The 26,567-nt window shown below is 32.9% G+C and overlaps 1 protein-coding gene across 1 annotated transcript in view; it reads right to left on the minus strand.

Annotated features, from left to right (window-relative positions):
- LOC133330038 (ATP-binding cassette sub-family G member 1-like) overlaps positions 1 to 26,567 on the minus strand; it is a 41,085-nt gene that overhangs the window by 7,308 nt on the left and 7,210 nt on the right. The window contains exons 2-3 of the mRNA XM_061538516.1: positions 11,793 to 11,910; positions 371 to 560 (exon numbers count right to left, since the gene is read on the minus strand). Coding sequence (XP_061394500.1) covers positions 371 to 560; positions 11,793 to 11,910 — 308 coding nt within the window. The remainder of the gene's footprint in view (positions 1 to 370; positions 561 to 11,792; positions 11,911 to 26,567) is intronic.

Consider the following 26,567-nt stretch of genomic DNA (forward strand, 5'->3'; position numbering starts at 1 on the left):
TCAAAATCTTTCGTGCAGATAATTCATCTTAATGTTAATGCGACTACGAGCGCGTACCTAAAACAACGAAATTACTTAAAAAGCACATAACATGCTACAATTATGAAATGGACTATAATAAATATTTCCGTACATTTGTCATAAAAATTTAACGAATTTGTTGTTGTTGTACGAAAACACAACACTTATTTTTATTGTTTTGTGTTAAACCAAAGTAAAGCGGAACGTGCCAAAATTTTACGAAAATGTGAAAAGGAAGACAACATATATTTTTTTAAGATCTGCCAAGAAACAAAATCGTGGTTTTGTGCTAATATTTAAAATGTTTGAGGAACTTCTTGAATGTTCGGAAACAATTTGTTTTACTTACCATAGATTGTTTTTCGGCTTTGGTGAATTTTTTGCTCAGCTTCAAATTTGTGGCAACAGTCATGGCTTCTTGGACGGTCAAATTGCCGTGCAGCTGATTGTCCTGCATAATATAGGCAGACAATTTACGGAAGGCACTAATGTTACGTTCATGGCCATTCATTGTTACGCTACCCTCGATGTTGTTGGCTCTGGAAAATAATGAAAAAAAATAGTTAATAACAAATTTAGTAAAAGAGGAGAAGAATAAAGAAAATGAACGGATAAGTTGACAACCATGCAGAAGGATTAGAGAAGAGAGAGGGGATTTTTTAAAGAATACATTTTAAGTAATTTGGCTGGATTTTATAAGAGCAATTATTCAATGTTTGTCAGAGCTATAGGCATTTTAAAGGATATTTTTTCAAGAAGTATCTGAGGCGTAGAATAATGAATATTTGGTCAAGGATTATCAAAACCATAGGCGTGCATTTAAAAAAAGTTTTTATTAAGAATTAAGAATATTGATTTTTTAAAGAAGATTCTGCCAAGTATTATCGGAGCCATAATGAATATTTGGCCAAGGATTATCAGAGCTATAGATGACAACAACATCTTGGAACGTGGTCTTCCAAATTGGTGGACTTGCGCACAAGACCGACACGCTTGGAAATCTTTTTTAAGCTCGGCTTATGGAACAACCGTTCTGTAACAAGCCAACTAAGTAAGTAATTATAAGAGCCTTACGCTTGGACTTTATAAATATATATATATATATATATAAATATATATGTTTTGGTATAGCTCACATATAAAAGCTCCACCCCATTTTCGGTATTTGGAAAATTTTAGACGGATTTTTAAACCCAAATCAATCCAGTTGAGGGAGTAAAACACTTTTCAGAAAAGGTTCTTTATAGGTCCATGTTTTGACATAGTTCCCATCTAGTATGGTTCCTCCCTATTTTCACTATTTTTAAGTTCTTTGTGGCATTTTCTCACAAAAGTTTATGTAATTTGGCAATCCGAATTTTCGGAGGGTGAAAAAATCTTTGCAGGAAATTTTTTAAGAATATTTTTTCAAGGACTTGGTTTTTTAATAATAATTTTTCAGTGCCCCATGTTTGGATTTTTTAGGAATATTTTTTCAAAGATTTTCAGAACTCCATGTGTGGGTTTTATAAGAATATTTTTTCAATGGCCTTCAGAGCTCCAGGTGTGAACTTTTAAGGAATAATTTTTCAAGAACATTCAGAGGAATATTCGTAAGTTTTTAAGAATATTTTTTCATGGACAAGAAAAGCTTTTGGCGTGAATTTTCAAGAATATTTTTCAGGGACCAACAGAGCTCCAGGTACGGATTTTTTAAGTATAATATTTTTTTCAAAATTAGTCCATGTTTTGACATAACCCTCATATAAAGGAGGATCGGTCCACGAACTTAAAGACGTATTTTCTTCTGTAACAAGGCGAGCTTCTATATTCAGAATACGTCCAGGAAGTATTCTATAGCCAATACATACTCTGGAGGATTTCTATATTCAAAAGATGTTTTATAGTCCTATGACCTCCTGGATTAGGGCATTTATAATTAGAATATTCCTAGGATGCCATCTATAGCAAGAAAACCTTCAGAAGGTCTTGTATAATCATGGCGGAGGGTATAAAAATGGTTCGACGAATTAACTTCTATGGTCAGGAATGCTTCTACGATTAGACGACGTTCTGTAGTTATCCTATAATCAAACAGTATTCAGTAGATCTTCTATAGTCGTATGATGTTTGGAAGAGCTATTGTCAGAAGACTTCCTAAATGTTCAGAAGGGTCTTCCATAATCAGAAGGACGTCAGTACGATTTCTATATTTAAAATAACCCCAGTATGTCTTCTATAGCAAAAATACATTCAGTGATTCCTCGATAAACATAAGGCCGTTAGGAGGTCTTATATTTTGGCGGTACTTTCGGGGTAAAAAAGTGGATTTTCCATGGAGTTTAAGGAAATAATTTCAAAGCGAAAGGCGTTTATTTTTTCGGGCACATTCAAACCTAAAGACGTGGACTTTAAAAATATCCGTTTATAGCTCTGGTAGTCTTGGTAAAAATCATTCTAATAAAATTTCGAATTATAATAACTTTAATAGCTTCGGAATAAATTTTGATATTGCATTGATTGACAGAGGTCGATTTAAGTCGACTTATGTATGTCCGTCCGTCCGTTTGACTGTCCATGTTAAATTGTAAACAAAGTACCGGTCGCATTTATGATCCGAATTTGATGAAATTTGGCATAGGTCACTTATTTGGCCCAAAGACGAACCCTATTGAAATTGGGAAAAATCGGTCCAGATTTAGATATAGCTCCCATATATATTTTCGTCCGATTTAATGTAAATGGTATACCAATGTTCCTATATATCGTTTGATTTGCACGAAATTTGACATAGCGTAATGAATTATGTCTACAATGATGTGTGTTAAGTTTCCTGGAAATGGGTCCAGATTTAGATATAGCTCCCATATATATTTTCGTCCGATTTAAGGTAAATGGTGCGCCAAAGTCCCTAAATATCTTTCGATCTGCACGAAATTTGGCACAGCGTAATTACATGTGTTAAGTTAAGTTACGTGTGCTAAGTTTCGTGAAAATTGGTTCAGATATAGATATAGCTCCCATATATATTTTCGTCCGATTTTATGTAATTGGTGCTCCAAAGTCCCTATATATCTTTTGATTTGCACGAATTTTGGTATAGGGTACTGAATTAAGTCTAGAATGATGTTGCTAAGCTTCGTGAAAAGGTCCATATTTAGGCCGATTGACACAACGTACTGATGTAATATAAATTAGTCTCTGGCAAGTTTCCCTGAAATCGGTTCAGATATATTCTACATATGTTAGGATACATATGTAGAATATACCCAAAGTGGCGAAGGGTATCATATAGTCGGCCCACTACTTTCCTTACTGGTTTTTAGTTCTAAAAGTCAGATTTTTTTAATTCAAACGTGCAGTTCTGAGAATAAGTTCGTAGATTTATTTTCGAACTGTCACTTGGGAACAAGTTTTAGAAATTAAATTTATTTCATGTGCATGCCTAATAAATAAATAAAAAAAGTTAAAAGCGTTAATTATTTTTTTAATGGAACGAAATCAGTTTAGAATGTCAATCAATGCAATGTCAATGATATGTCATAATTAGACATGTGTTAATAATTATTTCAAAACGGAATTTTATAAGGGGCGGAAAATTTAGAGACACTCACAAGCACTGTAATTATTTTTCTAGGTTAGGTTTAAGTGCATATAATTCTGATTTTTTTAAAAGGGGCAAATTTTAGACTTTATATTATTATATTTTTTCGAAATTGAGACTTTGGTATCCCTTCTTTAGATAATTTTCTAAAATGATTAAAAAAACTTGGAAATTCCTCCGGAGTAACCAAGTACTTAATTTTTTTTTATTATTTTCTCATTTGAACTTTATTCACCTGTCACAATTATGACGACGGGGCATTATTTTCGTGTATGAATCGTAAAAAAAACAACACGTCAAAGCGATAATTACCACTGCTGTTATTTTCATAATTAAGTGAAATTTAGTAAAACAACGACAAAAAAATATTGACTGAATGTCAGAAGATATGAGTGTTGTGCAGTCAAAGTCCACAATGGATATATACACGATGGTGAAGCAATGACAAGAATAATTTCGGATTTTTTGCTTTTGTTGAACTTAAATAAGTAGAGATAACAAAACATATCGAATGTTATTTTTTAATACTGGTCATTTAGAGGGAGTTTTTTTATATTTCCGCAATTAAAGGGAGATTAGAAATTAAAAAAAAAACAAACCCTTAGGTCTTCTAAAAACCATGCCTATGTATCACACATGCTTTCCGTACTAAAGGCGTGTATGGGTGTGATTGTCTGTTAAAAATATTCTTCTAAAAACCGGTTACATGGACCTGATATTCTTTATTCTTTGAGTATGACCGACTTTTCAAAGCTTTCATTAAAAAATGTCAGAATATCTGACCTTGTAAGACCTCCTGTAGGTTTTTTGACTATTAAAGACGCTTTAGGACCTTTTGAAAGACATCTGACTATAAAATACCCGCTGAGAGTCTTTTATAGTTCCAAAAAGGGGGTATTCTATAGTGCAGCCCCAATAACACCCCGAAATATTGGTCCTAGACCCGATCGTCATATCTCGACTAGCTGAGTCGATCTAGACACTTGTGTCCTTCCGTCCGTCGGCCGTATGTCCATTTCAATTTTTTTAAATACCATACAGACCAATAGTCGTGAAATTTTGAATGTATGATGGGTTCTGGCCAAAGAAGACCCCTAATTTTGAACCAGGAAGAGAGTCTGGCCAATGAATAAGCATGAGTATTTTGATGAAGATCGGTCAATATTTAGCGGGGGTAAATGAACCCAGACATTTGAGTGAATAATGGGGAAAATGTATTCTATGGCAAATATATTTGCTCCTGAAGGACATAGACCCGAGAAGTTGATAGTACATCCAAGAGGAGGGATGATGCCTATAATTTTCGGTGATGTTGATATGATATTTATTTTTATTTTTGCGAGATTTTCTAGTCGCTCTATGGAACACCACATATTTTACAGGGTGAAGGGGATCGGTCAATATTCTGCAATGAACTAAAATCTAAAGTGACCAAATTTATATTTATATTGACCTCGCGAAAACAATTTGGAAAATATGCCAGGGTTAGAATGTGGAGCTGTTCACCTATAATTGGCCAAGAGGGTGCAAATATCGCGAAATATTGCCCAGGCTCAGAAAATATAACCGCAGAAAGTTTGATTCTGGTTGTAGTTGTGTAGGCTGTTACATGGTCCGACTATATTTTGTAGGGCCCTAATCCATAAGGAATTCTATAATATATAATTTAGGGCATTGGAGGAATAAGTAGATGTTTTAGCGGACCTCTTAGAACCATAGCCATACTTTTTTGAGAATATTTTAAAGAAAGCTTTATTTTTGTTTTGTTTGCTTTCATGGGGAAGGCGATCTGACCATCTATTTCGAAGGGATGTCTTGATGATGAAGGTCAAATAAACCACAACTTTTTTGTGTAAAATTACAAAATTTAAATTTTATGAGGTAAATTTTTGAAGAAACCTCGAAGCCACAAAATATTTTTTTTGGATCATGTATTATTCTCATAAACGGAAATTGTAGAATATTTTTGTAGGAGCCTCGAATCCACAAAGGTACTTTTGTAAGATCTCGGAACCATGAGCGTAACTGTTTAGAATATTTTTAGGATCCTCAGAGCCATAAGCGAGAAAGTACTTTAAAATAATTTTGTAGAACCCTCGAAGCCATAAGTGAGGATTTTTAAATGTTTCATATAACCCTCAGAGATATACATTTTTTTAACATTTTGTAAGACCATCCGAGTAGTTAGCAAGGGTTTTTAGAATAATTGATAGCCATTTGAGGAATTTTTAGAATATTTGTTTTTATTTTTATATAGGCTGATTTGTTGAAATATTTATTTAGGACCTTCGAAGACACATGTAAATTTTTATACCCTTCACAACACTGTGATACGGGGTATTATGTCTTTGTGCATATGTTTGTAACAGGCAAAAGGAAACGAGATAGACACATGGTTCCTTTTGAGAATATGCATAGAATAACTTTCTGAGTCAATTTACGCATGTCCGCCTGTCCATGTATTTTTGTGAACAAAGTACAGGTCGCGTTTATGATGATGATGAAATTTGACATAGGTCACTTATTTGGCACAAGGGCGAACCCTATTGAAATTGGGAAAAGTCGGTTCAGATTTAGATATAGCTCCCATATATATTTTCTTTCGATTTAATGTAAATGGTCTCTATATATCTCTCGATTTCCACGAAATTTGGCACATAGTAATGAATTAGGTCTAGAATGATGTGTGTTAAGTTTATTTAGCTCCCATATAAATTTTTATCCGGTTTAATGTAAATGGTGCACCAAATTCCCTATATATCTTTCAATTTGCACGAAATTTGGCATAGCGTAATGAATTAGGTCTAGAATGATGTGTGTTAAGTTTCGTGAAAATCTTTTCAGTTTTAGATATAGCTCCCATATATATTTTCGTCCGATTTAAGGTAAATGGTGTACCAAAGTCCCTTAATATCTTTCGATTTGCACCATGTTTGACACAGCGTAATGAATTAGGTCTAGAATGATGTGTGTTAAGTTTCCTGAAATCGGTTCAGATTTTAGATACAGCTTCTATATCTGACCAAATGAAAAATTTAGTATCGGTTGCAGAATGACATGTTTATGGATCCAATTTAATTTTACTGGTCCTTTAAAAATGCGGCGTCTGTTAGGATTCATCTGTTGAATATACCCTTACTGGTTTAGTATATCATTGAAGCACCCTCAGTAAAATCATTGAAAATTTGTTATGGCCCGCAATTTTCAAAACTATTTTTGGGGTACCTCGGAATCAAGAGTGCTATTTTTAAGAATATTTTATTTAGGGGACTTATATAAGAAACATTTTTAGAATATTTTCCTATTTTCCAGAGTCATTAATGTATATTTTTTGGAACATTTTAGTGTATCTCTCGAAACTATAAGACATATCAATCAAATTAATTTTAATTTTCAATTTTTTTTTTTTTTTGGTAACCTCAAACTTATTTGATTCACTTGAAATCTATTTTTGAAACCCGAAACAAAGTAAAATTAGTTTTATATATGTGTTAATGAGAAACAGCTTCCGTTTTCTATATATATATATATGTATGTACGAATATAAGCATTGAAATGCAATCTAGCTACTTCTAGTATCTCGTATTATTATTTTATTCACAAAATTAGTTTTTTTTTCATTTCAGTAGACTACTGGTTGTGTTTATTTTGCACAAAACATGTGCTAGACAAGTGTATTGATAATAATTCGTTAACCCGATTTGAACTATTTGAACACATCACAAAGTCTAATAAACAACAAAAATAAATAAGAAACTGCGACGCAGTGATAAGTTAGGTTTGAGCGAACATATTGAACGCTATACAAACCTAAAGAAAAGGGGAAATACATTTTGAAAATGTCCGATTATTATACTGACTATATAAGGTATTCAGAAATAAGGTGATATTTTTTTATATAAAATTATTGTTTTCTAAATCTAAGAAATGTTCGATTATTATACTGACTATATATTCAGAACTAAATCGATATTTCTGATTATAAAATGATCATCTCCTAAATACATTTTTTTTTAATATTCTTGTATCATTCTAGTTATGGATGACATTATGGAGATCTTGTATAGATCGACCATTCAGAAGATATATTAATACACTCTGTATAACGTTGATAGGTGGAAAATATTCTAAAGGTTTCCCTCGATGGAAAATTTTTAAAAAGATTATGTTTTCGGTGACCTCAGATCAATCGCTCCATATATATGTTGTCCGAAGCCAAAGACACAATATTAATTTTCCTAACCTTTAGCAGTATATAACTGAAATTGCATAATTAATGGTCTTATAATAATTATTACCCATAAATGGCCATTAACATTTTCCTTGGACTATCAAAGAAAACCCTACCGCTAGCTAGCCTGTCAGGCCTTCAATTAATGTTTAATTGTATTATTTTGCTTCTTCTTCTTGATTTTATTTTTATTACAATGGTCAATTTTCTTTGTGAGTTACTGTTGCTTTGAGTTGTTGCTGTTTTTCCATAGCTATTTATGATTTGCACAAGGTCATCATAAAAAAGTTAATTGACTTTATTGGACCTTCTATGCGCCCAGCTGCAAACCGACAAAAAAGAGGTTGATAACCGACTTTTTTGCTGATAGGAAGTTATCGATAATACACAATTGCAAATGTTTTCGTTTGATATACATATTGGAATTAACACATGTTGGAAAAACAACATTAATGGGACTCATATATGTTTTAAATAATATTTTTTCAAGGGCTATAAGAGTAGATTAAAAAAATATTTTTATAGGTTTGGACTTAGTAGCATTTTAAAATAATATTTTTAAGGAATCTCAGAGCTGGAATAGAAGATTTAATAAGAGTAATACTTTTAGGGTATATCGGAGCTGTAAGCTTAGATTAAAAAAAAAAAACATTTTGTCAATGAATATGTGATATATAAGCATATCATTTTCAAATAATATTTGCTCATCGAATATTCGAGTGAGGAGCCTATATTTGAATGGAATATATTTTAAGGATTATCAGGGCTATGAGTGTAGATTTTTTGAAAACATTTTTTTCAATTTAATGAACTCAGAATTGTTAAATAATAACTTTTCATGGAATATCAGTCAATTGGCTGAAGAATATTAAAGCAGCAGGTGTCGATGAGTTACCAGCCGAACTATTCAATCGGGAGCATGCACCAGCTGATTAGTACAATTTGGCTAGATGCATTCCCAATGATTGGAACCTCAACATCCTGTGTCCCGTGCCAACTATAGAGGAATAAGTCTCCTTCTCATCGCATATAAAATGCTATCCAGCGTGTTGTGTGAATGACTGAAGCCAATGGTCAATGGCATTATTGGACTTCAGACCTGGCAAATCCAACATACCCCAGATTTTTACTCTGCCACAAATCCGTCAATATACTGAAAATGGTGCAGGACCTTTACATAGGGGACTATGACCAAAAATTAAGGTATATTTGTACCCATATTTTAAAAAATTATTTTTAACCCTACAGGAACCGGGAATGTAAAAAAGAAATTGCCTTCGGATAGAGAATGTGGGTAAAATCTTCAGAATACCGACAATGCGACCATGCAATGGACCTTTATTGAAAATATCTATATATATATATATATATATTGAAAATGTCTAACTTTCGATCCTTGGTGTACCATTACTTAAAATCGAAACTATATATGGGAGTTACATCTAAATCTGAATCGATTTCAACAAAACTTCACACACACACCAATCTGTAAATAATTAACTATGCTGTGCAAAAATTGTGTCTAAATCACAGAAACTTTGGGAGATTTGTGTGCCATTTAATTAAAATCGGATGAAAATATATGTATATGTGAGCTATATCTAAATCTGTAGCGATTAAAAAAAAAACTTCTCATACTTAGTTTACTATGCTGTGCAAAATTTTGTCATACGCACAAAGACACCCTGTACCACAGTGTGCTGAATGGTGTAATTACAGTCCAGGTAAGGAATTGTGGTCCAGGTAAGGATAGTATAAATTGCAATATATCGTTATAAACGATTTTTACTGTATTTATGTACTATGGAGTCTTCAACAAAAATTTGGAGGTGTTGCATGCGAAATAGAAAAAAAGTAAATATACACCCATGGTGGAGGGTGTACATTTTATTTATTTTTTTAAAAATAAATCTTTTAAATAAAATGTTATTCGGGGATATCAGAGATTTTTAAGGAATATTTTTGAGCGAGGATTTTTTGAAGGGCTATCGGATGCTACATGCATAAATGTTTAAGATTTTGTTTTGAAGTACTCCATGAGCTATATGCGTGTATTTTTTTTATAAAATTTTAGAAGTAATCCGTGGATTTATTGAAAAAAAACATAAACAGACTTTTCTAATTTAGTTTTTATTCGCCAGGATTCGGTTAAAAATGTATTTATAAAGATAAATTAGCGGAACTCGTATATGGGGTTATATAAAAAAGATTTAACACCTCATACGAATTTGATAAATTAAATTTGAGCAATTCGGTGGAAAATGTGCCTAAATTCCGCAAAATGCTGAATAATGGGTGTATCATTATATGGGGGCTACCGGGAAACTTGGGCCAATATTGATAATTTGTTCCTCTATGAGAATCCAAAATATAAAATTGCAGCTAATTAGGTTGAAGCATGTGTCCAAGCTCCCCAAAATGCCGAAGTTTGGTGTAGCATTAAATGGGGGATTCCCAGAAAAGAGAACCAATATTAATCATTTTTAGTAGGAAGTTCTGACAACTCATGAGAACGCTTCTAAATCAAATTAGAGCCAATTCTGATAAAAAAAACGAGCTCAAAACGCCAATACTATCGAATAATAAGACCAATGTTGATCATTTTTATTAGGGTCATTTTCTACTCAATGAGAATCAAAAAAAAAAAAAAAAAAAAAATTAAATTGTTCCTAAATTGGTAGATGCTCCCAAAAATATCGATTTTTGGGGTGTATCAAATCTAGACCAATATTGATAATTTTTAGTATGAAGATTTACTAACATACCACAACTCAAATAACAAATTACAACCAGTTAAGTATAAACATGTTCCGAAAATCATCAAAATGACTAATATTGGGGGATATCGTTATATATGGGCTACCCCGAAACATAAACCAATGTTGATAATTTTTCATGGTCAGATCTGATATCCATTGTGAATCCAAAATACCAAATTACAATTGATTCTGTTGGAAAACATGTCTGAAGCACCTAAAATACCGAATAATAGGAAGTATCGTTGTATGGGGAGTATCCTAAAAAGTGGACCCATATCGATTATTTTTGTTAGGGGGGGTTTGTCACTCAATGGGAGCTCTATGTAACGAAATACAGTAAATTCCATTAAAAAACGTGCCAATAATTCCCAAAATACCGAATATTTGGTACCGTTATATGGGGGATATACCAACACGTGGACCGATATATCAAATTTTCAATGCAATGTATGTGCAAAATTCCAAAGCTCTATGAAATATATTGCGAGCTATATCGTGATTTCAACAGACAGACGGGAATGCAAATGTCGACATAGAATTTTATTTTGATCAAGAATATATACTTTATGGGGTACCCGATGAATTTATCCACGTGTTATGGTAGAGGGTATAAACATGGATATCAGATTAAAGGACGACCATCCCACTTCTAGAAAAAAGGCAGAGATAAATATCTTCTAAACATAAACCCATAATTGTCAAAAACGATCGTCTCTCACAATATCAAATGGACAGACTAAATGACACACATAGATAGATAGAATCAGCTAGTTGAGATATGAAGATCAGTATACTTAAAGGTGGGCCTGGGAGTAATAGTCTACGGTGTTACAAACGCTGGGGCCACACAAATATATATCCTGAGAGTGTTATACGTTTGTGTGGCCCCAGCGTTTGTAAATGGAACGAACATATATCTCAAAAATATATTGTTTGAATACCATGATAAAACTTCTTATTGGAAAGCACTATGGAACTTGGAAGATTTATATATTGTCATTTTGTTGCCTATTAAATAGGTTGTGGTTCAAGGTATTCTCTACATAAAATCCTTACAAAGTTCCTAAGAAGACCTAAATAGCGTATTTGGTATTAAGAAGTCTTATAGAATATAGTGGGCCTGGACATACAGATACAGTTTAACTAGTTTTTGATATAAAATATTTCAATATTCCATTAGTGATATATTTGAACGTACTTGTAACCGGACAGAATGTTCAGCAGGGTACTTTTACCAGCCCCAGATGGTCCCATAATAGCGGTGAGTTCACCGGAACGTAAACGTCCGCTGACACCCTTGAGGATTGTTTTGGCATCTGTAAAAAAACAAGAAAGAAAATATAAATTAGTAAATATTTTAAATAACCAAATAAATCGGTACAAAAATTATTTGAGTTTTTAAGACTAAAGATAGGGGTAGTTTATTATTTCCATGTTGAACATGAAAGAATACAAGTAATATTATAATCATAAGAAATCCTCTTATTGTCAAAAAAATGTAAAAATTTCATTAATATCAGAGCTATTTTCATACTTTGATCCATTTTACCACTTTTCGCTCATTGCGCTCATTTCTTATTCCCTATCTCTCATTTGGCAAAAACAAATGTATTCCTCCCGAAAAAAAAACACAACAATTTATTGTTCGGGTGCATACAGTTTTGTTGTCGTCCGCTGTCTCTTCCCTCATTTTGTGGTTGTTGGTATTGCAATAATTTGTTTACCTACTACTTCTCCTGTTAACAACCGTGCATTCCATTGTTTAATTATTTCAGACAAGTTTGTTGTTAAAACAATTCGCGTATGTAGTTTCCAAATTATTTGGATATAAATGCCATCAGGACAAAACAAAAAAGAAAACATAAAATGATATTAGAAAAATCAAAACGTTGACAAAAAGTTTCTGTGCCATAGAAACCCCACTATCACCACCAAAAAACCAAAGTTGTTTTTCGCTCTCTCCATCTCTCCCTCTCTTAGAGAAGAAACCTGTATTTCAAGATTTATGAACTGCATCCTTAAAATGCAGAAATCCGGACATTGGCAACACTTTCAGAACACTATTCATAAAATATACGAATTATTTTTTCTGTGTCATTTCCAAGTTTCCGCATCATTTCATATGAGGGCTTTTAAAATGTTTTCGGTACTTGGTATTGCAAAATATTAAAATTAAAAAAAAAAATTTCGAAAGTATTGACACAACCACAAAATATGACGAAAACACACAAATATTCATTACATTTGTTAATACGTTTAAGCTACGCTGAAACATTTACACAATTCGGTTGTGGAAATTTCAACAGCAACGGCAAGATAAGTTCATGAAAATTATAAAACCGAAATGGCATAAATGAAACAAATGGGAAAAACTTGTAGTGTGACTGACCTTGCAACAATAAGTAAAGCAGAAAAAAAACAATGAAATTCAAATTTAAACAAGTAAACAAAGTGGCATTAAATGTAAACGCATCGAATATTTGGTTCCCTACACTATGTGAAAAAATAATAATCTCAATATAATAAAAATTAAACAAGTAAAACACGGCTTTAATTTTGGCAGGTCCGAATTCCATGAGGTTCACATTCAATGTACCCAAAATCGGTACTATTCTATGGGGCTATGCCTTGGTAGAATGCTGCCAGGAGAAAACGAAGTACAAAACTACAGACACTGAAGTTGGGAAAATGAGCTAGAACTCTGTAAGATAATGGATCGTGACCTTTGTATTGGATCTATGCAGAATTGAAGATCTTCTGTGAAGGATGTTCCGGAATGCTAAATTATAATCACTTCGCTTAGAAAATGCACCCGCCACCGAATGGTCATGCGTCGAACCAAATTGATTTTTTTTTTTTTTTTCGGACAAAATTCGGTCCGAAATGCCCAAAGCGGCAACACAGACGCCTGAAGATGGACTGATTTTTATAATTTTTGGTAGGAAGTTTCGTAACCGAATGGAACATAAAATGTCGAATTAGAGTCAACATAAAATCATAAAGAGGGAGGTTTAAAAGATATCTACCTAAACCGTTAATTTTGATGGTATAGATTGATATGCTAAATATAAGGCCAGAGGCATACATGTTCGCAGAAGGCCTTTTACCAATAACATACCTATAAAAGTCTATGGAAGATACATAGCTGATTCTCGACTTATAGAAATTCTACATATAGAATACCAATGGAATGTGTACTAACAACGAAATAAGGTACCTACAGAAGACCAGGAAAAAATTGTATAGAACAAAAGGAGTGGGGGTTGTGTTTTAATAAATTCACAATATTTCTGGTCTGCGGAATTTGTTCATCCTATAGATGAAGTTCTATCTATGGGGAGATTTTCTATATAAGTAGATGATAGAAAAAGTATCGGCTTTATTAGAAAATCTACATAGAGGGTATTATAATTTTGTGCAAATATGTCGGTGAGCTAGAAAAAATCGCTTACTAAGTCATACATTAAGAAAAGATATTTCTAGATACATACAGTCCATTTAAATTTCATAACCCCCCTTAAATATGTTCGTAATTATTCAACTATGTAAAATATTTTAATCTTTTTTTCTACAAATACTACAAAAACCTGCGATGGACAATTAATAGCATTCAGTACATCGCTGTTGCAACAATAAAGTCATAACTAATGAAAATAAAAACGAAAAAAAAAACATTACAATTAAAATATTACGCATGGCTTAAAATAATGGCCCCAGAAACAAACACACCAAGGAAAAGACAGACGCAGAGAGGGGGCCTGTTACTAAGTTAATCTTTCGAGCACTAAAAAACATTATGAATAAATAAATTACTATTTTTATAGGGCCGAGTTGTGTAGCTCCATACCAAGTTTCCGAAATAAATACACATGTGTGTGTCTTGCAAAAATGAAGACCGAAACTGAAGAACTCAAAATAGATTGACAACCTTCATGTTCCATGCTCAAACTTTAGTCACCACATTATGCCTATTTCTTTACTTCTTTATTTTTATAAGTTTTGGGTTTCTTCAATTCTAAAGTTCCACAGTTTCATCTATCATTCCATCATTATCTCTGTAGATTCGTTAAACATATTTGCAAGAATATGTGGTAAATATTTCTTTTTTTGTTTCATACAGATTGACTCGTATGAATAAAAAAAAAATCATAAAATATGACGATTAACATAAATTATAATAATGCAAAAACATAAAATATAATAATACAAAAAATATTTTGTAGATTTCAATTCGAACTAGGCGGATTCATTCATACGACTTAGTGTTCATTTTAAAAAATTCCACTACCTTAACGGTAAAATTAATACTTTCGATTTTTAGCTGCTAAAATGTAGCCTACTTATTTTATAGTTATATGGAGGCCATACAAATGAGTGGATCTGAGTCGGTATTGATCTGCAAAACGGCAAAGTTTGGAAAAATAATTTGAAAATAAGTAGCTATAAAAACAATATACGCAGAACAGTATAGTCGGACGGGGTATACCATATGATACCCTGCACAACTAAAACTTAACTTTAATTTTGTACGGAGTTTATTCCCGATCCTTGGCAATTTTCAAGCACCCGTTGATTCTAGGCAACGATAAATAGCAGCTCCATTACCTACGCTATAGCAGATCTATCATCTACTTAGCTATTATAAAAGAATGATAAACGAAATTAACAATAGTTTTAAATCTACCACAGATCTGGATTTTTCAAAAAAATATGTTTTGAAGTCCATCAAAGGCGTGGATTTTTAAATAATATTTTTGGAAGTTGGAAGTTCATTTAAGAAATATTCTTAAAAAATGCACGCCTTGCGTGCAAGGCGTGGATTTTTTGATAAAATATTTCTTAAAGTTCCCGCAGGGTGTGGATTTTCAAAAAAAAAAAAAACAAAACAAAAATTTCTTTGAAGTCCAAAAAAGACGTGGATTTTTTAAAAAAAAGAGAAAACAAAAATATATATATATATATGTATATATATATACATATATATTAAGTCCAGCAAAAAAATATTTGATGTCTAAATTATTTTTTGAAGTCCACCGAAGTCGTAGATTTTGGAGGTATAAGCTATAAGCATTCATTTGAAATAATATTTTAAAAGGACTATCAGAGCAATAAGCGTATTTTTTAAATAATATTTTCCAAGGACTTTTAGAGCTACAAGCGTAAATTTGTTAGTACCGATATTTTTCAAGGACTATGAGAGCTATAAGCACGGTTTTTTTGAAGGAATATTAGAGCTATAAGCGTGGATTTTTAAATCATATTTGTCAAGGACTATCAGAACTAAAAGCGTGGATTTTTTAAGGACTATCAGAACTACAAGCGTGGATTTTTCAAAGCCTATTTTCATGGACTATCAGAATTACAAGCGTGGAATTTTCAAAGACTATCAGAACTACAAGCGTGGATTTTTTTAAATCATATTTTTCAATGACTATCAGAACTACAAGCGCGGATTTTTAAAATTGTATTTTTCAAGGACTGTCGGAACTACAAGCGTGGATTTTTCAAATCATATTTTCAATGACTATCAGAACTACAAGCGCGGATTTTTCAAATCGTATTTTTCAATGACTATCAGAACTACAAGCGTGGATTTTTTAAATCTTTTTTTTCAATGACTATCAGAACTACAAGCGTGGATTTTTTAAATCTTTTTTTTCAATGACTATAAGAACTACAAGCGTGGATTTTTTAAATCATATTTTTCAATGACTATCAGAACTACAAGCGCGGATTTTTCAAATCGTATTTTTCAAGGACTGTCGGAACTACAAGCGTGGATTTTTCAAATCATATTTTCAAGGACTGTCGGAACTACAAGCGTGGATTTCTTAAATCATATTTTTCAAGAACTATCAGAACTACAAGCGTGGATTTTTTAAATCATAGTTTTCAAGACCTATCAGAACTACCAGCGTGGATTTTTCAAATCATATTTTCAAGGATTGTCAGAACTATAAGAGTGGATTTTTCAAATCGTATTTTTCAAGGACTACAAGCGTGGATTTTTCAAATCGTATTTTTCAAGGACTACAAGCGTGGATTTTTCAAATCATATTTTCAAGGACTATAAATGTTATTTTCTTTTTTATATATTTTTAGGAGCTATCATAGATATAATCGTGGATTTTAAATATAATTTTTTAAGGACAATCAGAACAACAAGCGTGGATTTTTTAATAATATTTTTCAAGGACTATCAGAACTACAAGCGTGGATTTTTTAATAATTGTTTTAAAGGTTTATAATTTTTAAAAACGTGGTTAATTTTGAATAATTTTTAAAAGAAAAAGAGAGCTATAAGCATGGATTTTTATGAATATTTTTCGATTTTTTTTTCGGTTCGCTCTCCAAAAGTCATTTACATAGTTTCATAGTTCCCATTAGTTCAATCGTTCATTGATATACGGCAGTTATGTCGGTCAGAGAACGAGAAGAACGCATGTACCGAAAGGAACCCTGTAAAAAAAACAAAAAGGAACGACTGGAGTAGCATAAACTAGATGAACGAAAGAACCCGAAGTCGTTCCTTTTGCGGAGTAGTTCTTTTGAAATAGTTCGTTCCGGAACGACCCGACTCTGTAGAATATCTCTGTGTTCCATAAATTGTTCTTATTTTTGGAATTTTTAATTTTTAAATCCCGATAGATAATTTTCCATTTGTGGTATTGACGAAGTAAACAAACATAACTTATTTTGAACTCTTAACCTTTATGTAAACACACATAGAAGTAGTAGAACATTCCCCAAAAATTTGTTTTACCCCTCCCATATTTAACAAATGTATTATGCTACCTGACATTTCTTTCAATAAACATTACTTTCACTTCAACGCCCTTTCTTTGTAAGTCACCTTTACACATGTCACTTCCCCCATACTTCTCTTTCTCCCATTACACAAAAATTATTCAGGTGTTGAACATAAACAAACAAACATAAAAAAAATCGAAACAAAAGAAACCTCATAGTCATTATAATGATCATCACCATCGCCCTCAGCGTTATAATAATCGTCATCGATAGCAACAACAACAACCGAATTGACTTCCAAAAAAAAATCGAAAAATCATAGTTGAATGGCCTCTTTGTTTTGACTGCAAAATAAGACAAACAAAAAAGGTCCAACAACAACAACAAATAATGCCGAACAATAATCAATAACAACAGAACGTGTTCAAAAAATTACCACAACCAAACAAATTTCGGTAGACCCTTAGTAATAAGTTATTAATTTATTAAAGCATGAACAAGAAGAAACTTAAAACAAGGAACTAAGAAAAAAAACAAAAATAAAAGCAAATCATAATTGGAAGACCTATACACAAAACTAAAAATAATAATATCACCATAAATAGTTTAACATAACGAACGTGTAGAGCAAAAACAAAAACAACAACAAATGATGAATAAAATATTTAAAGCTTCCCAATACGTCAGACAGAATTAAAATATGGCAACAACAAAAATATTGTGTGGAGTTAGCAATGACTGCGACCATATACTCCGCGATTAGCATTATGCGGAAGTAAATGCTGAATAGCCAGTCAGTTAGCCACTATAGAGCAGAGGTAGGTGCCTGTGGCTCCGTTTTGCGTTATAATGATGTCTTGATGACTTCGTGGTGTTGTTGTTGATATGCTAATTTCGCAGAAGCATGCAAATTATGCCAAAGTTTCCATCCACATTGACAAACTACCCAATTGACCACCATCACCACCACCAAAACGAACGACCGACCAACTAACCAATCGAACTACAACTCATCGTCACACACATTGCGTGAGGGGAATACACAAATAGAGTTCATTTTTCATTTTGTTTTTATTTTGGAAATCATATGGTCAGCAATCCCAGCCGGTTGGTGTGAATATTCGAAAGGTATGAGAACTAATGTCATAATTTCGATTTCTTAGGAAATTACTCTTGGATTTTATGATATTTTTGGGGAATGACTTCTAGAAGGTCCATGCAAAATATTCCATCTACAAAAGACAGGTGCTACCTTTCAGATGTTCTGTATGTATGAAGAACTTCTATAAAATAGGCATTATATCCATGGGAGACCAAGTATAGTTTTTACATAGATAAAATGCAATATCCAATTATTATTCCCAAAGAGAATGATCGGCACTAGGTCCTATTCTTTCGTTTATCAAGTTCATTCTGTTTTTTGCTCTAATTCACTTATATTGGGATACATATGATCTGCAATTCCAGCCGGTCGGTGTGAATGTTCGGAAAGTATGAGAACTAATGCCATAATTTCGATTTCTTAGGAAATTATTCTTGGTTTTTTATGATGTTTTACAGATTGAATTCTACAAGATCTGTCTAAAACATTCTATTCACAAAAGATGGAAGAACTTCTATAAAGTAGGCATTATATCCATGGAAGGCCCAATGCAGTTTTTACATTGGGTCGTTTCGCTAGTTCAATACAACTATTCACCAAAAGGGAACGATCGGCACTAGGTCCTATTCTTTCGTTCATTTTGCTTTTAGGTCCTATTCTTTCGTTCATTTTGCTTAAATCATATGGTCAGCAATCCAGCCGTTTGGTGTGAATGTTCGGAAAGTATGAGAACTAATGCCACAAGTTCGATTTTTTTAAGAAATTACATTCGATTTTAATGATATTTAGAAGATCTGACTTGTAGAAGATCTGCAAAATATTCCATCTACAAATGAACTGATATCTTTCTGAAATCCTGTATAGATGAATAACTTCTATAAAACCGGCATTTATCCATAGAAGGTCCAGTGTAGCTTTTTCATAGAAAGAAGACAAGTTGTAATTTTAAGAGTTTGTTCCTTCTGCAACATAATAGTTCAACGAAACTTTTCTTAAAAGGGAACGATCGTTACTAAGTCCTATTAATTCGTTCGTTTAATTCATTTTAATGCACTCGGTCAATTTTGCTCTCGTTCATCTAGTTTCTCCAGTTGAACGAAGTAATTAATATACAATAATTATAATTCTGAAATCCTGTATAGATGAATAACTTCTATAAAACCGGCCTTTTATCCATGGAAGGTCCAGTGTAGCTTTTCCACAGAAAGAAAACAAATTGTAATTTTAAGAGTTTGTTCCTTCTGCAACATAAAAGTTCAACGAAACTTTTCTTAAAAGGGAACGATCATTACTAAGTCCTATTGATTCTTTCGTCTAATTAATTTCAATGCACTCGCTCAATTTTGCTCTCGTTCATCTAGTTTCTCCAGTTGAACGAAATAATTAATATACAATAATTACAGGTGGGTTGCGTTGCGCAATGAACTGGTTACAAAAAACTATTCCACAAAAGGAACGATCGGTACAAGGTCCGGTTCTTTCGTTTACTAGCTCTCTTTGATCCAGTCGATCGTTTTTGCTCTCGTTCGTCTAGTTCCATTCCTTCCAATCACTCTTCTTATTCTTCCCGTTCACTGACCGAATTAACTTATGTGTACCAATGAACGATTGAACTAAAATGAACTATGGAATGAATGACTTAGTTATTTTTTGCGGAGTAAACCTAAAAATATCGAACTGGTTCAGCTAAAAAGTCAACGATATGAAACATAGCAAGAATCTCTCATGTACCAGGGTGAGAAAAACAAACAACAACCACCGCCCGGTGGCATCTGAACTCTGCGGTCTCCGCTGAGGGAACTTGCTGAGTAGATGCCCGTTATACTCTTTTCATTTAATTATAATTTTACATACTTGGCATATTCTCATACTCAAAAAGTGATACAACTTTTCAAATCGAAATTCAAATAGCAATGGAACTTCATCTATAAAAGAGGCCTTCCCTCGATAAAAGAGAATTGTTCTGGACTAATATAAATAGAAATAATACTACAAAATTTGTACAGATGTAGAGACGTTTGTAGAAGGTCAGTTTCCAAAACTCGATTTCGACTGTCTATCTGTTTGAGAATAAATTTCGATAGAATCAAACCCACCACAGTATCACAGCAATGATCGGAAATGTATTAGAATATTTATAGAACTTTTTCAGTGGTAATGTGGCTTGTCAATATTATATGTATTCTCCTGTTACTTCTCTTGAGAGCATAGGACTTCCACAACGCATCACCATCTTACTCGGTTTGTTGCCTGTTAGTTTTCACATATATTTTTCTTTTTTACAGTTGAGTCGTTCCGGAACGAACTAGTTCATTTGAACTATTCCGATAAAGATCGAATGAACTAGTTCGTTCTTTCTTCTTTCTAAACTATTTAGGTTATTTTTAGAGATGTGTCGTTTTGGAACGAATTAGTTCATTGTAACTATTCCGATAAAGGAACGATAGGAACTAGATCCAGCTCTTATAGTTTTTCTGATCTTGTTCCTTTATACCCATACACTTCTTATCGTCCTGCAGTTGAGCTTGTAGCTTCTGAGTATTCATCGCATTACCACTGAACTGTATGAACAAAAAGCAAATAGAACTGTAAAAGAGAGGTATTCCGCTCCGTGAACTAGATTGCCCAACTCTTGGACGAACGTCTTATTTCTTGGGTTATTGTTCGTGATTTCGATTTCATGATTGATCTCAGGACAGTACCCTCAGGTCTTCTAATTTTGACTGAATTTTGGATATCTTGTGGGTGGGGGGTAATCTTTAATTCTGAACATAGAGACTGTAGAAAGAAGAAATGGGGCTATTGAGTCTTATTCCCTCGGCTCGGCTCCGATCAAACTGGAGACAACTCACAAGAGAAATAGAAATTATTCTCTCGATGTTATAGAGGATGCATTCCGAAAAATGAGAAGAGACTTAGGCATCATATTGGAAACGTGGGGGAGTGCATTTGAGTAGCCTCAAAACAAGTAAATAACTATTCGGAACGGTTCGGCTCGGAACGGTTTGCTTATGTTCCCATTGTGAAAAAATGGAAGTTCTGCATCATCGTACATCGCTTTTATTATTCGAATGGGGTACTCCCTTTTTTCTCAATGCTTCCCATATGAAAGTTAGTCTGATGATGTCGAAAGATTTCCTTAAGGGGACCCCCCCCCCCCATTCTCGGGGTCAAAATTTTTGTTGATATAATTCGAATCTACACTGATTAAAGAATGTCCCTACAACATTTCAAGTGAAAATCTCAAGAACTGTTGAAGATATATCCGATTTATTGTGTCAGCATCAAGTGCCGGTTCTAAACATTTTTTTGCGAATGGCGGGCACGATAACTCAAAAACTAATAATCCAATCGGTGAAGATCTTCCTTATTTTTTAACTTGGTTTTTGGTAAAAAATCGGCGATTTTTCAAAAATATTTTTTCAAAGGTCCACCATTTTGTCAATTTTAGAGCGAAGTCAATAATCCTAGTTCATACGAGAGCCAGACATGTACTCTTTCTAACACCGTTGGAATTTTCGGATTCCGATGTTCCAGTGAGGAGTTATCAAGCCCGCCATCAAAAATAAGGACTTTTCTTTAATTACAAAAAACAACAACAAAACAATAACAAAAATTTTTTGTAAATTATTTTTCTTCTCTTTTAAATCTTCAATTATATATGTGCAAAGTTACAAACATTAACAAGCATTGGTGTTGATTTACCAGCCCTTTGAAAATCTTGAAAAATTAAAATAGAGAATGGGGGGGGGGGGGGGGGTGGTTCCCTTAAATCGATTAAAATTTGATACAGGGTGTCAATATTCTACTTTATTCTATTCTTTAATGCTGTTTACTTCACTTGTTTTGCCAATTGTATATACTATTCTCTTGTGATATTGTTGTTATTCAGTTGCATCTCAAGTTCTTCTCTTTGAACAACAACGTTCCAAGTGTCATCTGATATCCAAATTCGGATATCCTTTATCTTAACCGGAAACATCAGAACTCTACAGTGATAAATAAATTGTTTGGCATAATTTTCGACAATGGTAAATGGCAATTTGGCATAATAATCTGAATTGCAGATATAGCTATGCCCTGGGTAATTTTCCGCAAGCGAGGAATCTTCTTCAGATATATGATCGAAGAATCGACCTCTGAAATCATGTGAATTTTACCAGTATAAAGTTAGAAAGGATAGTATTTGATATAGATATATTTTTGTATACGAATATCTAAATGGGCATTAATTTTGAACTATAAAATTATAACCAACATATTTTTTTTTTAATTTTTATAGGTCTATATTTTGGACTGAGGTCTAGAATTTTATCAGATATGATTCGAGATCTTATAAATGACAAAATACAATCAATTATTATCCGGTCTTTTAAATGACCAAATCCAATCAAATTTTATAAAAACAATTTTTGGGGACAGTTGACTTAGCAACGACCTAATGATCGATTTATTTATTTGTATTTACGTTTTTGCATTTTATTTAATTAATTTTTTATTACAGTTTATTGACTTTATTGTTAAATAAGCACGTACATACACAACAAGTACTTGTATTATTTGCGAAAATTAAACAAAAAGGTCAGTAAACCTTATGGCCAACCGAAAATTTTTCGCATATACGAGGAGGTAGAATCGGAGACATTCAAAAAGCTAAGGCATCATAGCTTTGTAAAGGTTATAATAATTTCAAAACTTTATGAAAATGAAAAGAGTTCTATCTTCAAAGAAAATTTTGAAATCTTAAAAAACTTCAGATTTTCTGACAAATCTGGCTCAATAAAATATGAATAGTACGTGTCATAAATTGTGACAATCATTTAATATGAGCGTGCGTAGAATATCATATTTAAAGTATTATTTTATCGCCACAATTTCCAATTGTTATAAGTTTGTCAGATATATTTAAAAAATATTACGCACAAAAGCTCATATTTTGTTCCCAGACAACAAAATAAGTACGTGCTTAGAAGCACGCTTTGTGGAGGAAGTACTTATCACAGCTATGCCAAACACAAGTGTTCTATTGTTGTAAGACAAACTTAGAAAATAGCACACAATATGTTCAAGCCGAGGGCATATTCTGAAAGTAGATTTCGATCGTAATCATACAATGATTGCTCCACAGAAATTAAATCTGAAGCGGATCAACTCTAGTTTTATTCATATTTTATTTGCTATAGTATAAACACATACGTTTTATTAATCATTTAAATGCAGCTCTTATTTAAATATTTGAAATTAACGGTTAACTATGTAAATATTTTGTAAATAGTACTAAAAACTACATCTCTGTATCTACTACATTATTACACAACCAATACTAGACGCGGATCTTGCTTCTCATAACTAGTACCTAAGCTCAATCAAATTTCAATAAAATCGCTACACTCCGAGTCCTGGAGACCCGGCTCTAATTCGTTTATGCGAACACTGAAGGCTTAAGATCATTACCCACGCTTGCCCAAGTTGATCAACTCAGATCATAAGCTGGAGGTAGTTCCTAAACAAGGAGTAGCCAACATTATTGTAAATCTTGTTGTTTTGAGTTTCTTCACTGGTGCCCAACGTGAGGCCGGCTTTATTGGCACCCAACGTCGATTTTCTTGAAATCGAAATATTCATGAATTAGAATTTAAAAACGAGATATGGACGAACGGGCCTGTTCCTCGTATATCTCACATTTTAGGCACAAACTAGAAAATCTTCATTTGGAAATTTTAAGTGTCTCTTCATTAAAAATAAATCAAAAATAGTCACGTTTTTTTAACTTTAAGGTATAAATGGAAATCACCTTTTCTATCGTAATTAAGAATAATAACAGAAGAAAATCATTCTTCCTATTATTAACTAATTTTCGTAATTACCACTAATTGTTATCCGATCACAATTGCAATCTTAATCCACTTGTGTATCTCCAACATTGAAAACTGCATTCCAATCTAGAGAAAACACCTTTGCACATTTTTTGTTCGAATTCAATCCACTGACATTATTTATTTAATAACTTATTCTAGAATTTGTTTTTTATTTGTCAAAGGTAAACAATTATCATAAATGTTTATTTAATATACCACTGTCTATAATTTTGTTTATTTGCTATTTGTTAGTTTAGATGCCTGGGTGTGTGCGTCGGTATCGGTGTTAATGTTAAACCTAAGTATTTACAACAAATATTTACTTATAACTGTTTAACACAGCAGATCAAATCAACATCAATATGAAGTGCAAGTGAAAGTTTCCTTTTTTCTGGGGATAATTAGCACACAACAGATGTTAGAATTGGTGGTTTCGGAATATGGACTGCTGAGATAGATATATGGAATTTTTGAATTGGTTCCTGCAAGTTTGAGGGTTCTTTTCTAATACAAAAAAATAAATTTGTATATCACAAATCCATATTTAGGCAAACTCAATAATATTTTAGGATGGTAATAAAATATTGGTCCCTTCAAATTTGAGCACCCTTTTTCTAATACAAACATTAACTTGTTGTAATATAAACTTAGTGGAAAATTTGACAGAATGCTAAGCGACGAACCAAAATTTCAGCGGAAAATTATTTAAATCTGGTATTCGTATAATTATAAAAAGAGGCTTACGTCCCTTCCAGATGAAATGCATCCGAAGTCTCCTGACAAAAGAGGAATGGCAGGAGATAGCGCCACCCAGAGGACAATGAAAATACTGAATTAGCAAGGACACTAACCACTATGCAAAACTCAACGAGGTATTGATTTTATGCAACGATAGATGGCAGTCCCCACATCTAGGACATGTTACAACAGATCAATCATATAATTAGCTAGTATTAAAACTATGAAATAATTAACGAAACTAACAAAAAGACTAACAGAGTAAGATGTTCAAGCGTTGTGGAAGACTTATGATTAAAAAACATTTAGATATGTTCACGAACATCTTTCGTTTTCAAGGCTAGATTGTTTTTCACAGATTAGGTCAATATATGATTTGATGGTTCAATTGGTACCACTGTACATTCTGCCAATGAACGGGAAAATCTAGACGAATGATTGAATCAAAAGGAACTAGTGAACGAGATCAAAAGTGAACGACTGGAGGGACCAAATGAATGAACAAATCGGACCCAGTACCGATCGTTGCTTTTACGGAATAGCTCTTTTGAACTAATTCGATTCGGAACCAAGCTAATGTAGCATTTGGAAGGAATATCATGTCGATATATTTAAGAACTGAAACTTCATTCGGAAAAAGAGTACAGAAATACCATGATATGATAACCAAATATTTTTAAGGGAACATTACGTTAAGCAAATAGTTTATTGTTCTGGGCCGATCGATTTCCTGTGAGGATATGTAAATTTGAAAATTTATGTACTCAAATCCTCTTCTATCCAGGTCATCATGCATGTCAATGACCAGTAGAAATGCTCGAGGAGAATTCAGTGTAATTAAATATGTGATAGGAAATATTATCAATGTTGGTCCATGATTAACCGAATTGGCAACTCTAGTTTAATATTTTGGATTCCTACCAACATATTATCAATATCGGTCTATGATGGATCCCCGTCAATATAATGGATCCCCTTAATTTTCGATATTTTGAGGTACTATAACTTTGTGCAGCCCCAAGAGTTTGTAACGCCGCGAAATATTAGCCCTAGACCCACCTTTACATCACCATGAAGATCGGTATACTATTTTCATATCTCGATCTTGACATGTGTGTCCGTCCAATCCGAATCAATCTTCACGAAATTTTGCATGTAGGATAGGTTCTGGCCAATGTTTTTGGTAATGATCGGTTAATATTTTGAGGATGTGTGGAAGCTCTAGAGGCCACAATTATGACCGGAACATCGCGAAATTTTACATGGAGAAGGAGTCAAAGAATAAGCATGCCTATATTAATAATGATCGGTAAATATTTAGCGGGTCAAATGGAGCCTGACATGTGTGAGAAAAATGACTACATTTGTATTCCATGACGTATATATTTACCCCTGAAGGACATAGACCAGAGAAGTTGATAGTATATACTAGATTGATACCAATTATATTGTTGTATGTACTCGGATGTGGGAGAATTACTATTTCCCCACTAGAGGTCGGAAATGTCGCGCTGATCGCTTTGAA

Source organism: Musca vetustissima, unplaced genomic scaffold (assembly GCF_032173495.1).
Source record: "Musca vetustissima isolate MV318-11 ecotype Yass unplaced genomic scaffold, APGP_CSIRO_Mvet_v1 utg2798, whole genome shotgun sequence".
Taxonomy (NCBI): domain Eukaryota; kingdom Metazoa; phylum Arthropoda; class Insecta; order Diptera; family Muscidae; genus Musca; species Musca vetustissima.